Source organism: Eutrema salsugineum, unplaced genomic scaffold, assembly GCF_000478725.1.
Source record: "Eutrema salsugineum unplaced genomic scaffold, Eutsalg1_0 scaffold_8, whole genome shotgun sequence".
NCBI classification, from domain to species: Eukaryota; Viridiplantae; Streptophyta; class Magnoliopsida; order Brassicales; family Brassicaceae; genus Eutrema; species Eutrema salsugineum.
Genome location: NW_006256414.1, coordinates 12,274,326 through 12,289,192, shown reverse-complemented (window position 1 = coordinate 12,289,192; position 14,867 = coordinate 12,274,326). Strand labels below are relative to the sequence as shown.

The 14,867-nt window shown below is 38.3% G+C and overlaps 1 protein-coding gene, 1 non-coding gene and 1 pseudogene across 2 annotated transcripts in view; 2 read left to right on the top strand and 1 right to left on the bottom strand.

The window, feature by feature from the left end:
* LOC112088904 overlaps positions 1 to 14,867 on the top strand; it is a 112,190-nt pseudogene that overhangs the window by 22,327 nt on the left and 74,996 nt on the right.
* Positions 3,338 to 3,444, top strand: LOC112082670. The gene has a single exon (XR_002897318.1). It is a non-coding gene; the product is annotated as a small nucleolar RNA R71 (small nucleolar RNA).
* Positions 13,170 to 14,867, bottom strand: part of LOC18010192 (protein RRP6-like 1) — a 5,228-nt gene continuing 3,530 nt past the window's right edge. Inside the window, 4 exon segments of the mRNA XM_024160885.1 lie at positions 13,170 to 13,738; positions 13,837 to 13,917; positions 14,007 to 14,135; positions 14,608 to 14,867. The exon segment at positions 14,608 to 14,867 is cut by the window's right edge and continues 82 nt beyond it. Coding sequence (XP_024016653.1) covers positions 13,451 to 13,738; positions 13,837 to 13,917; positions 14,007 to 14,135; positions 14,608 to 14,867 — 758 coding nt within the window. The 3' untranslated portion in view covers positions 13,170 to 13,450.

Genomic DNA, 14,867 nt, shown 5'->3' with positions numbered 1-14,867 from the left:
ATAAAAATAAAAATAATAATAAGAAGAAGAGAAAAGAAATCTAAAACCTTAGAGAGTCTAGAGAGGTCGAATTTTAAGTCCCAAGGCAAGCTAGATTTCGATTATATGGAGTTGAGAAGATTATCTTTATGATTTCCGGAAAAGATCTAAGTCTGGGGGAACAGCTGTTTACAACAAAGAAGAAAGATTATGCAACAACGTTTAGCAAAGGAGAAGTGACTGAAAATCTGCGGTCATCAACAGGTCCTTCTCTCTCTTGCGGTTTTGCATAATATCTTGCATCCTCCAGATTCTTCAGGTAACCCAAAACACTTTAACTTCACCACTTAAATAGCCTTAATGCCAAACGCCGTCTACCCTGAATAATATCTTTGATGAGAATTCACAATATACTTAATGAATGTAGAGAGCTAGTTGATTGAAAGTTAGATCTAAGTGTGTAGATTTTCGCATGACGGATTAACGGACTAGTTTGTTTGCATTTTGGTGAGAATTTTCAAGACTATATCCAAATAGATGTTTCACGATAAGTTATGGTTTAGAAGGACGGTCACTGAGATATTGTTTAGTTTCTGCGATTTTCAAATTTTCTTTCTAGACTTAAGTTTGTTTGAGGACAAACAAAAAGGTAAGTCTGGGGGAATTGATAACACCGTATTCTGACCAATTTTATGGATCATAATAATGTCTTATGCAGGTGTTTTAACTCTGTTTTCAATGGTTTTTAAAGTGTTTTTAATGTTTTAGAGTTTCAAAAGACTTTTCAGGAAACTTGGGCAAAAGATATGCAATTTGGAACAAATGAGCAATTTTGGATAAATGCAGACCGTCAGAAGTATGATAAGCGATGAAGACCCTAAACCCCAAAATTTGAGACAACATAGAGGATCCAACCAGCTTTCTAATGCACTTGGTTTGGAGACAATTCAACGGTTAGATCTTCAGATAGTCCCGATGCAGAAATGACAGAAAATGCAGTTCCAGAAGAGAGTCACGAGCCGGGACCGCGGCCAACACCTATTTCCCCGTGGGTAGGACCACCGTGACCATGGAAATTAGTCGTTCACTTTCCAGATGAGTTAATTAAAGCCCAGATAAATTACTTTCGTTATTTTTGAAGCCCTAAGTGTCCAAGACCACTCCAGAAGCTATAAATATCCTCTTTAGGTCATTCTAAAGAGAGGGGACCAATAGAGACGACTTAAGACAGCAAGAGAGAGAGATTTCGTGTAACCCTAGAGAGAATGAGCCGCTGTCTTCGAAGAGGAGCCGCCGCAGGAGTGACCATCGCGCCTCCATCTGCGATTCCGTTCTTCTTTGTTTTTCTTCCCTTTTTTCTTTAATTTCCTGCAACTTTCAATACAGTGTGATGATTGTTTACAATATGTTTCAGTAGTTACCCAGTTGGGTTTAAAAAGATTTTTCAAAGGGAATTTCGTGTGTCTTTGCTTATGAATCGATAGATTTAGGATTATTAATCTTCTAGATGTTCTTCGTTTGCCTTTAATCTTAGTGTGTGATTCTTTGCTGGCCATTTAGAAGCTGATCTGATATGATATGTTGCGAAAGCTTTCATTGATTGTCTGAACTAGGGTGAAACGAGCAATGATTCTTTAGGAGTGGAAACCTACCTATAGTTGAGTTGTGAATGTTGATGAGTCTTGTTCTGCTATTGCATCTTCTCCCTTCTAGGATCAGAGTGGAAACCTACTGATCAGGGTTGCGAGAGATAGTTGTTTAGTGCTGCGAAAGTAGGCTATTCATACTTTCATGCCTCGAGTTCAAGAACATACGTAGTTGATTACCTTTATCACTTGTTTAAAATCGACATAGCTTAGTCCATGAATCCCTACGAAACCCCTTGAGCCCCAACGTTTGTCTTTCATTGTTTACAACCTTTGCTTCTTATTCGATTTTTCCTGCTTTCAATTTGCCTTTGATTCATTCGCTTATTACTTGCTTTCATTTGCTTTCGTTTTTAATTGCTTTTACTTGTTTAGCTTTCTAGTTTAGATTTCGTGACAACCAAAACCCAAAACCAAAACCCTTTTTAGTTCTAGTCTGATTTAAGCATTGCCGTGAATTCGTACTGAAACAACTAAGTCTCTGTGGATTGATACTCTAAGTACTACAGCGCACATCTGTGCACTTTCAGACATTTAGGGGTTATAAATTTAAAATCTGAAGCTTAGTAGAACAACAACAACAACCCCACTTTTTCTCGCATCAATCATCCACTTTCAAGCTTCCAAGAGAGCATGAGATGGAGAACTTTCCTGGATTACCTAGCTTTGGAATAGTTTTGGGTTTCACCCTTGTTGAACTAGTGTTAGAGATTCCATCAGATATCCTTCCTTGAACCATTCTCTGATCCTTTCCTTCAGCAATCTCAGAATCATTCTTTTTCATATCAAAACAAGCTGCCTCCCCACCTTCTTTCGCAATGTTCTCATTGAGATCACAGAACAGGAACTCAAACTCATCTATGATGGCATCCTCATCATCTTTTGTCAGGCATTTTTCACTTGAGACATTGCCATGGAGAAGATCCTCAATTTCTTGGATAGCAGCCTGATTCTAATGATTTGAGAGGATTGCATTACTTTATTCTGTTTGATGTGCAACTGATGTCTCTGGTAAAGATCTTTGAGCTTGAGAACTGCAGTGGCCCTTGTTGTTCTCTAGAGTCTTGACTTTGGAAGCCAGGGTTGAAAGTTGAGTTAGAAGATCAGAATAAATGCAATCCACCTTGTTGTTAATCTCTGCCATTTTCTTGTTGAAGTCCATGGCACCACTTGCTTGACATTGGAGGAGTTGCTGGAGCAGGTTATGTACTTCTTGATCCTTGTTCCCTGAGTTTTGTTGGAGGCTTTGCTGTTGGGGAGGGACAACGCCTTGTTGTTTATTGATGTGAGAGTGAAATTTCTGGGTGGTATGATTCTTGTAGTAGGTAAATCCTTTTTGGTAACCTTGTTGTCCACCTACAAAGTTTACCTTAGCTGTGATGTCTTCCCCTTGAAATGTGTCTTGAAACACATGATTCACATCTCTAACCAAGTTGACTGACTTATGAGAAGCTAGAAGAAGTTTATCTAGCTTCTCATTGAGAGACCAGATGTCTTTCCTTGTCCTTTCCTCTTCAGCACACACAGCATCTCTTGAATTCCTGTCAAAGTCTGATCCATAAAGCTCATCACTCTGAGCTACATTCTCCACAAGGGTCATGGCATCATTGACTTCCTTGGTCATGAAATTACCATTTGAAGCTGTGTCCAAGAGTATTCTGACCTTTGGTAAAGCACCTCTGTAGAAGGTACTTAGCAGCTGAGCATCTGAGAATCCATGGTGAGGGCATTGCATGGTATACCCTCTAAATCTTTCACAAGCCTCACAAAAGGATGCATGGTTCTTCTGAAAAAAACTTGAGATTTCATTTCTTAACCTTGCTGTTCTTGATGAAGAGAAAAACTTGGTTAGGAATGCTCTTTTGCATCGCTCCTATGTTGTGACTGATCCTTGAGGTACAGACTTTTCCCACTGATGAGCTTTGTCTCCTAGAGAAAAAGGGAATAGCCTCAACTTGAAACTGTCCTCACTCACTCCATTCATCTTAGTTAGATCACAAACTCTATCAAAGTTGTCAATGTGATCTAATGGGTCTTCTAATGCCAAGCCATTGGACCTGTTTGATTGCACCATGTTGATCAAGCCAGATTTGATCTCAAAATCGTTTTCAGGTGTAGGAGCTTGAATCCCCATATCTCTGACCCTGAGTATTGGCCTCATCACCAGCTCCCACAAATACTCTTGTACGTGGTGCTGGACCCTCTTGCTGAGCCCGGTGGTTTCCATTACCACCATGAGCCTGTTGCCCTTGATCCATACCCAACCTCTCAATGTGCTCCGCTCTTTCTCTTTGTCTCCTTGCTTGACTTCTTGTGTTCATACACCTGAAAACAAAGACAGCACTTGAAAGGTAATCAGTAACACAAAATAAAATGACTTGATCTCAAGAAGATCCAAAGTCCGAATGCTAGAATGAATCTTCAATTGGCAACGGCGCCAAATTGATAATAGGTTTTTTTGCCTACTAAGGTCAATTAACTTCTTGTGTTGTAGCAGTTGAGGGTCAATCCAAATGGAGATTATCTAGGCACTAAGACTATGAGGATCAATTCTTAATCCAAGTCTAATGAAAGAGGTTGGTGATTAAGTGATCTATAAACATAAAACAAACAAGAACAAGCAGTAATTAAGAATTAAACAAGCAAACAAGACAAACAAAACAAAGACTCAAATTCAAATAAAGATAAAGCTAAACCTCTTGATGTGATCATTGATCAAGGTGCTTTAAATGTAAATTCATGATGCTAAGCAAACAATGCAACACTTGCAATTCTTTAGTCTAGACTTCCAAATCAGATTAATCCATTCTCATGACAAAAATCCCTTTGTTAATTACCAAATCAAGACTAATTCCCATTAGATGAATAAGCAATCAACAAGCATAAGGTTCCAAGTCTAAAATGACCAGACAGCCTCTTTGTGCATCAAAATAAGAGCTAAGAAAGACTGAATCTTATACAGAAAGATAAAGCAAGCATCACATGATTTCAAATTCCAATTAACTTAGAACTCTAATCTAGATTAATCCTCTCATGAAGGCATTAACCTCTACACTATTCTATTTTCAAACCAATTCATCATTTGTGAAATATGAATCAATGAGCATTAAGAAACCATTCTAATATGTCATTCATGCACTTAACAATCATTCCCATGATGAAAAAGGCATAAACCCTTAAGTTAGCTCATTCAGGCATTTCATCAAACACCTTGTGGGTAGAGAAATGCCTAAGTTATAGATCAAGCTTATTATGAGAGATATAGCATTAGGATCAGCTAACTAAGGAAAGGAGAAGATAATATAAGCTTAAACAATCATTAATCTACATCTAAGCACCCTAATCTACACACCTAGAAGCTTAAAAGAAGACTACTCACTAATCATGCTTAATACACCTAATCTTTTACAAGAGATGATGTTAAACATGATTAGGAGCTAAGATAAGAAGATGAGATGATAAGAAACAGCTTTAGATCGATTCAATCTTCTAGATATCTCTTAACAAACTCGTTTTTGACTCAAGGGGAAAAGAAAACAAAGAGAGAATGAAAGGTTAAAGATAAGTTCTAGGGTTTTTCTCCCAAAAAACTATTTATACTAATTGGGTACTGACCCGGCTTCAAATGGGTCATGTCTCAAGTGTGCGACATGGTCAGGTGTTTCCCAATTCGCAGGCCCAAGTCGCACAGCCATAGAAACAGCCTTGTGAGCCTTAAATCCTTCAGCCTCAGCCGTATGCCTATCTAGGTGTAAACAGCGAGTGTTTATGCTATTCAGGCTTCCTTCTCTTCAACTCGCACAACCAGGACCCATTCTGGAGAGAATATGTGTGCGAGTTGGTCATCTTTAGTCCCAAGTCGCAGGCCCAAGTCGGTGTAAACCGCGAGTCTTTCTGCGGTTCAGTTTTCTGCTCGGCCATCTCACATGCCCAAGTCGCACTCGGACTAATTCGCATTCAGGGGAGCGTAAATTCCAGGATATAGATCCAAATGGCATGATTCTAACTTTAAGGGAAAGAGCACTCAAATATCTCAAACGTTTGTGAAGAAACTATTGGCGCTTGGGAAGTGGAAGGTTCCCCGGAGGGCTCATCTTTACAGTATATTGACAAGATCAGAAAGAGGCTTCTAGACATGTGTCCATTCCGGAAACGTTATCTTTTCGATAATAGCTCCAAATTGAATGCTCTTAAACGTTCTGGAAATAGGACTCAAATATATTGAATCTTGATGAAAGCCCTGTAAACTGTATCGGTCTGGAAGTGCATCGTCCCTCGCAATCTTTGGAGCTCATCGGGTCGGTCTAAAATGGTGGTGAGACAGGTGCGTTTTCCGGTGAGCTTAAATCTCTGATCACAACTCCAAATCCAATGATTCTACCTTATCTGGATCCGTGATTCAATCTTCTCCAACCTTCATGAAGACCCTGTAAACCAAATCGGGGGGGGGGGGGGGGGGAAGGCTTCCCAGTAACGACATCTTTGAGGCGTATTGGATTTCTCCGGACTGAGTGCGAGACATGTTCGTCTTCTGGTGGCCATATCGTTCAGCTCAGTGCTCCGAATTCCCTTATTCGAACTGTTCTAGGTTCTTGACTCAATTATCTCCAACTTTTATGCAGACCATGACAGCTGAATCAGCAGCAAGACCTTCGGGTAACGTGATTTCTGAGATGTATCTGCACCCGAGATTTTTGGCTGAGAAACTTAACCGCCAGTACGTGTTTTTGGCCGAGAGATGTACCCGCAGGAAGGATTTTGGCCGAGAATCTTCAACCATCAGTTCAGTATTTTGCCAAGAACCTCAAAATTGCTCCTCTACACCATTTTTGATCATTTAAACTCCATTTCTTCATCTGAATCACATTCTCCACTCCAAATAAGCTCCATAAGCACCTGTTTAACACTCCAAACCATGCAAAACTCTTTTGGACCTAATGAAATCTCTAAAGTCCTAAAACAATGCCTAAAGACCTAAAATGTATGCAAATGAGACATGATTTGGACTTAAATATGTACACTAAATGATGCAATTTATGAATATATCAACGATTCGTCAAAGACTTCAGTACACTCGCCGCCCCACTCACCAAGGTGATAAAGAAGGATGTTGGCTTTAAATGGGACGCGGCACAGGGAGAAGCTTTTCAGCTCCTAAAAGACATGCTTACTCACGCCCCTTTACTCTCTTTACCTGATTTTACTAAGACTTTTAAAATCGAATGTGATGCATCAGGTATAGGTATCGGTGCGGTATTGACCCAGGAGAAGCGTCCCATAACTTATTTCAGTGAGAAATTGGGCGGACCCACACTGAACTACCCCACGCATGACAAGGAACTATATGTCCTCGTTCGCGCTTTACAGACTTGGCAACATTACCTCTGGCCAAAGGAGTTTGTAATCCACACAGATCATCAATCGTTAAAGCACCTCAAGGGGGAGCAGAAGTTGAACAAGCGTCAAGCAAGATGTGTTGAGTTTATTGAAATCTTTCCCTACGTCATTCAGTACAAGAAGGGAACGGACAACATCGTGGCCGATGCTTTGTCTCGGCAATACAGCCTGATCTCCACTTTGGACGCCAAGATACTCGGCTTTGAGATGATAAAAGAGGCTTACTCCTCTGACCCTGACTTCCAGGAAGTTTATCAATCTTGTTCTAAATTTGCTAATGGCAAATACTTTAGAAATGATGATTTCCTGTTTTATGAAAACCGATTGTGTATACCTAATGTTTCACTGCATGATCTTTTGGTTAGGGAAGCACACGGCAGCGGCTTGATGGGACACTTTGGAGTTACCAAGACCCTTAGCATGGTCCAAGACCATTTCTTCTGGCCACATATGAAAAGGGACGTGGAAAGGATATGTAGCCGGTATGTCACCAGTAAGTATGCAAAATCCAAAAGCCAGCCAGCAGGTATGTACACGCCTTTACCTATCCCTACTTCACCATGGACCGATATCTCTATGGATTTTGTCCTAGGCTTACCCAGAACTAGAAAGGGACAAGACTCGGTCTTTGTGGTTGTAGATCAATTTTCGAAAATGGCCCACTTTATTTCTTGTCATAAAACAGATGATGCATCTAAAGTGGCCGATCTGTTCTTTAGGGAAATCGTTAGGTTGCATGGCGTACCTAGAACCATAGTCTCTGATAGGGATACCAAGTTTCTCGGTTACTTTTGGAAAACTTTGTGGTCCAAGTTAGGTACTAAGCTATGTTTTCCACCACCTGTCACCCCCAAATCGATGGACGAACCGAGATAGTGAATAGGACCTTGTCGGCTTTGCTTAGAAAGAACATCTGAACTTGGGAAGACTGTTTGTCACACGTAGAATTTGCATATAATCATTCGGTGCATTCTACTACCTTGTTTTCTCCGTTCCAATTGGTTTATGGCTTTAACCCCTTACCCCACTTGATCTTTCACCTTTACCATTGTCTGAGCATGTGAGCATGAATGGTAAGAAAAGGGTTGAGTTTGTGAAACATATGCATGAAAAGGCCAAGCAAAAATTGAACAAATGACGGAGCTGTACAAAAAACACGCTAACAAAGGCCGGAACCAGGCGATCTAGTGTGGGTCTATCTAAGAAAGGATTGGTTTCCTAAAGAAAGAAAGTCTAAACTATTGCCACGAGTGGACGGTCCCTTCACAATCCTAGAACGGATCAATGACAATGCCTACAAGCTTGATTTGCAAGGCAAGTATTCAGTACGTTCTAATTTTAATGTTGCTGACATACTTCCGTATGTTTAAAGAGGGGGGGATGATACGATCATGGACCCAGAGCATGACCCTGATAAAGAAGTCGAGGTTCCGGAAGCTCACTTAGCCGTACCAGAAGGACCCATGAAGCGATCCAGGGCCAAGAAGCTGGCAGGGGCGGTTCAAGCTGTGCTTAACGGGATCAAGACTGGACTAGGCGACCTAGCATCACCCAAGGTTGTTACCGTGCTCGTGAACGCCGGCTGTAGCTAACCTGGTCCGGGTGATGGCTTAATACTCTTTTTCCCTACACCCAGGTTTGTCCCAATGGGTTTACCGGGTGGGGTTTTAACGAGGTTAAGTCCATTGCCCAACTCTCGACCTAGGTTCGTTTACGGTCTGGTTCATGGGACGGAAGCTTAGGAGTAAGTTTTTGGCTAAGAAGTTTAAGAGTCGGTCAAGGGCCAGCCGAAGAGTTATTCAAACTTTTTCTTTATTTTGGTCAAAACATTTATGTCTTTAGTCATTTCCTAAGCATGGCTCTTCGCCTGCTTTCTCTTCTATTTAAACGATATGTACTTCATTATGGAACTCATTCACTTTATCTTAGTAAAATTTCGACATTTTCTCTTTGTTCTTTTGAGAACTCATTTCGATTCTAAGATGGTTAGCCTCTTGAGTCTTTTCTTTCGGTTTATTGAGTTCTTCTCATCGGACTCAACACAGCCTTCGATCCATCTAGTTTAAGAGATTCGTTCAAGTAGATTTAGGGGCATCAGGATTTTCGGGAACCTTGTTCTCACGTCTGATCATCTTAGATCCGCAGATTCTTAACTCGGTGCAGCCATCCCCATTCTTAACTGAGTTTGGGCCTAACGATTTTCGGGAATCACTTCTCACACCTTAGCATCTACTTCGTGCATCCGATATAGCCAAGTATCTATCAACCTCCATTGTCCAAGTGTGTCCGGTCTTAGGACATTCGTATCAGAAGTTTGGTAACGAATGAAGACCTTCTCATCGTCTGATCATCCCCAAACTTGGAGAAAATATAGAGAAAACTAAACGACCAACATTATAATGCAATTGTTTTGAGCACAATCCAAGGGTTAGATCTCTAGATCCAGATGCACTGAAGGCATACGACATAGCCTTGAAGCTGAAGTAAGCCCCAACCTGCGGCCAGGAGGTGCTTCATCTGCGGTGCTTACAACCGCGGAGGTCTTATATTCAACCATGAGAAGCCTGTTTCAAGCATAAGTAATTTTTGTTACTTATTCTGCAAATTCTAAACGCCTCCAAGAGAATGAAAACTATAAATACATGATTTTATGTATTTCTTAAATGTTTCTTTTTATGTCTTAAAACAGAAAACACTTTATGTTTTACTTTTTACATTTATTTGCCTTTATAGACAAGCATTCTCGCCCACTTGCTCTTTAATAAAAGAAGCTTTTCTTCATTTTTTTTTCGTTTACCTTACTGTTTTTTTTTTAAAACCCAATGATGATGTTAAGCTCAACTATGCTTGAGTAGTTCGGTAGCTTGGTATAGGAGGCTATTAAATAGAGCTCTGACTGAATCGATTAAGATCTAGGTTTTTAGACTAAGAATTTGACATTAGATGCTTCTTTCTTTCATTCTTAATATTAATGCATGTTTGCTTGCATCTGTTCTTAGGTTTAATTAGAGCAACGAAAGTGTTGTATAAAATTAACAGATCTATAATCGAATGAACGAAATCATGAATGCTACCTATAGAGTATTGTTAGACTAAATGAATCATGATTAAGACATAAGACAGTAGGCTAGTCATACCAATGTCCATTCTAGCTCCAAATTCTTAGAAAATCCCCAAATAGTTATCTGATGTTGTCGACTATGATCCCAAGAGAAGCCCTAATGGGATCATAACCTCACATACTCCTCTCTCTTATATCAAATTCTCATATACTCTCATTATATCCATCTTTTCTTTTTATTTTCTTTTTAATACAAAAAAGCATAAAAAGACAAAAAAACCTTTAATGAATAACCATAATTACATATCCAACCTAGAGTACCAGATTCAAACCCGAATCCAATTTAAATAACCAAGTTAACCAAAAATTGTTAAACTAAATCGATTTAATTATTTTAAACCATCAAATTTAATTAAACCATTGACCAAACCCTAAAACTCTATTTCTCGATCCCAAATCTCCTTTCTCTTCAATTCCATCATCTTCTTCCATCCTCCATCATCTTCTTCCTCTTCGATTTCATCATCTTTTTCCATCATCTTCTTCCTCTTCCATCATCTTCTTCCTCTTCGATTAAATCTCCACCACCGCTCACTGCCCCTCACTCTCCACTCTTTGCTCTTCTGTTTTAGGCTCGCCACCGCCGCCGTTTTAGGCTCGCCACCACCGCCGTTTCACACTTCCGTCGCCGCCGAACAGGTATCTTCTAGGCTTAAGAGTAATTAGAACCCTAATTTATGATTTCCTTCCCTCAACCCTGAACCCCAACTAATTTCTGATTTTTGTTTCAGAATTTTTGGAGGATGTCGACTAGGGGTTCACCTTCTCAACCAGAGAGATCTGAGGCTGAGTATGCTACGGTATCTGAAGAAGTTTAGTAGAACTGAAATTATCGCGTACAACTGATTTTTGCTTGTGGTTGAACCTAGAATACTAGTTGTACCAATACACTATTATTCACTTATCATATGTGTTTTGAATGCAGCAAGAGCTCAATACCAATGGAACCTCGAGATTTATTCTTCAAGCAAAGCGAGTATTTGTTATACCCGAAGCTTCAATCAAGGTGTGAAACCTTTAATTTCATGGAAGTCTTCAAGAGGCTTGATATCTCAGAGAGGAACTGGTTTGAGAATCATTCCCAGTTCAAGCATATTGTCCAAGAAACGAGAGGCTGCAAAAAAGAAGTAGAAAAAACAAGTTTGTTTTGGTTTTTGTTAAAACTAGTTGATGATTTTTGGTGAAACTAGTAGATGATTTATATTGAAACTAGTAGAAGGTTTATTGTTTTATGTTTGGTGAAACAGGATTCAAAAAGTTGAAAACTAGTAGAAGGTTTATTAATTTAATTATGTTTTCAGATTTTTTTGGTTAGTACAACTGGTATTATCGCGTACAACTGGTGTTGTTAAAACTAGAATAATAACTAAAAAGAAATGTATAGTGTCAAAAAATTAAAAAAAATTATAATAAAAAATAAAAGCCACATGTGCGCCGTCAAATTACACGAGCGCCGTCAACATAATTATAAGAATAATTAATTACTTTTGTTGCGCCATCAAATAATATACAAAGTTGTACCCAAGTAGGTAAGTTGTACTCTATTTTTTTTTATTACACAGATTTGTACTTTCATAGATAAAACGATTTTATTAATTATATCGTATTAGAAATTAGATTTTTATAGTTGTACTTTTGAAAATAGGTAATAATAAGACATTTAAGACACATATAGATAATTAAATTTATAAAATTATGTTTTTTGTTAATTTCTTATAACAATATAGCATTAGTTGTAATAGTTGCAATAGAAGTATAAGGTAGATATTTTGAAAATATGACTTTTGTGTTCTCAATATTTAAAAATGCATCAAGTTGGATTTACTTCGTCAAAATAGATATGAAATAGAATCTTTAAACACATACTGTTTTCTGAAATGCGGTATTTTAAATAAAACGGAAAAACATCAAGTTCACACTAGTTGTCCACGATAGTTATACTAGTTGTACCAAAACATCACCATCGGTTCCTATCCCTCTTCCTCTTGTTCTGCTACGTTAGGATCATTATACAACCATGCTCCTATTCCTCTTCCTCTTCCTCTTCCTCCTCTTCTTCCTCTTCCTCTCCCTCGATGTTCTCCAACTGATGGATGCCTAGTTATGTTGATGCGTCCTTTTTCCTTAACTATTTCTGGAGAAAATACACATTTTCCTCAGATATGGTCAGGAACAATCCAGTCATCTTTATAGGGGACTGGATAGATCGTCCTCTTCATTAGAATTTATTTACAGTTGTCTATCACTAGTACCATTTGTACCCATTGTTTCAGTAATACACGTTGTACTAAAAAAAATCAGGTTACTTATAGAATAAACCGATTTAGATCGATGATTTAGTACGATTCATACGTATTTCAGTACTATAATATACTTAAATAACCAATGTAAAGCCTTAATAGACGTATACATAAAGTTCAGTATTTAAAAAAACTCCCAAACATAACAGAATATATTTATAGTTATCCATCAATAGTACCATATGTACCAGTTGTCACAGTAATACCAGTTGTTCTAAAAAGCTTGAGGTTATTTATAGAATTGATTGATTCAGATCGATGATTCAACCAGATTCATACGTATTTTAGTACTATAATATACTTAAATAACCAATGTAAAGCCTGAATATACGTATACATAAAGTTCAGTAACTGAAAAAATTCACAAACATAATTTCTAAATCCTAAACACATAAAAACTTGTTATTTTTGTTGTAAAGGGGAAGAAATCACCTTGAATATTGAGTTGAGGGTCGTTGAGAGCAGCTCCAGAACGCCGCCGGATATGTGTTTGGTTCTGTTACGGTCGATGGTCGTCTCCACTAGAGTTGGAGATTTCTGGGTTTGATTTTTAATACATCGATGGAAAGAGAAAGAAGAAGAATAATGGGTTCCATTAGGGTTGGTTGGGTGATTGGGTTGAGTAATACCAAAATTAATTGAATATTGGTTTAGTTTAAATGGAGATTGGGATCCATTTTTAAATAAAGGGTAAAGTAAAAATAGTGAAAAATAGAGAAGAATGTGTAGAATAAAAGGGGAGTATATAGATTAATGAATTTGAGGTTAAAGTCCGCCCTAATGTGGCGTGAGCAAGTTGTAACCTATGTTGTGTTGAGTCTTGGGTTAATTCAAAATTACATCAACATTTCAATCAAAATACATCGTACACACCCGAGAATACAAAATTAGCGACAGACAATACATTGTACACTGTAGTCTGTACTATAAAAGCTAATCAAACTGCTAAATGTTGAGAAATCCCGGTTTCATACGCATAAATTTCACCTGCTTCTCACTTCCCATATTCATCCCTTCAATTCGCTTTTTGTACCATTTCCAGTTTCTAAGTCATCATCGTCCGAGTCTTCATCGTCCGAGTCTTCATCGTCCGAGTCATCATCGTCTAACACTATAATATCCGGACCACATGTCTTCGGGTCTAGAGTCATTGATATTATATCCGGTCCCTTAAAAGTCGTTTCTGACAGTCTATCCACTGCAGCATCGGTTTCCGAGGTTTCTTCATCATCATCATCCACCACTATAATTACCTCATTCGCCTTTGACTTTGACAGTTTGACCTCTTCTTTTGCCTGCAACTTGAATCCCAACAGATTAATAGTAACCAATCGATCCATTTTTCTATAAAAATCTATGTTAAAGTTCATTTCTTACACAATAACAACCTCACCTTGTTATCACTTTCAAACTTCCTCTTTGACGGCAAAGCTCCGAAACCACTGCTTTGTTTCTTTGAAACATCCACTGAGACCTAACAAAAATACTGTCATGTATTTTTCTGTCTAGATTAGGGATAAAAGACAAATATTTTCTGAAAAGGAAATAATAAGTGAGCTTCACCTCTTCTGAACCTAACAAGCTTGTGGTGCTAACGCCCCCGATTTTACTTTCCTCCTTCAAATTCGGAGATAACGCTACAGCTTCTGTGCCTGTTTCCTGAATTGTAGTTTCGATTGTCTTCTCAAAGACCTAAATTAAGAAAAGAACGAACGAGTAAAGAGAATATTTTCACTAGAAATAATAAGCAAGTGCATGCAATATAGCAGTCATAAAGAGAAATTTAGATTAACGAGTAGCCATTGTAAATTATAGCAGTCTTCTAATTGTGGTTTTCTTTGCAAGTTCACATGCCATTGACCAGTACAGGAATTAGATCCTACCAATACGCTTGAACCTTGTTTCTATAAGAGCTAATAAATTCAATCAAGCTACCATCATATTTTATCTCTGCTAATTGCTTTACACTAAGCAGATACACCCAAACTCAAACATTACTGTTGAGAACTATATATATTTTTCATAACAAAAATACTCTATTGCCAATCATTGCCGAAACAGCTCCACAATAGAATGGCAGGCAGACATTTTTTAGTGTTAATATAAACAGAATGAAACCCAAAAAGAGTAATAATAACAATTTTGAACGTAATTAATCTCTTACAGGTTCAAGACGCCACGTTTTTAAAGAGTGAACAACTTGCTCGAATGCAGCTGCATTTTGCATTGCTCGTCTGATGACACTGACCACCGCATCAATATTTCGCTCGATATAAGGAAACTTTGACTTCAACAATCGTCGCAACTTGCCGACATTAATTGGCATCTCCCTGGCTATTTAAAAAGAAAAAAAAATAGACCAATTTTAGAGATATCGAAAAATATCCAAGAACCTGGAGATGGGAAAGTAAAATATCAACCGTG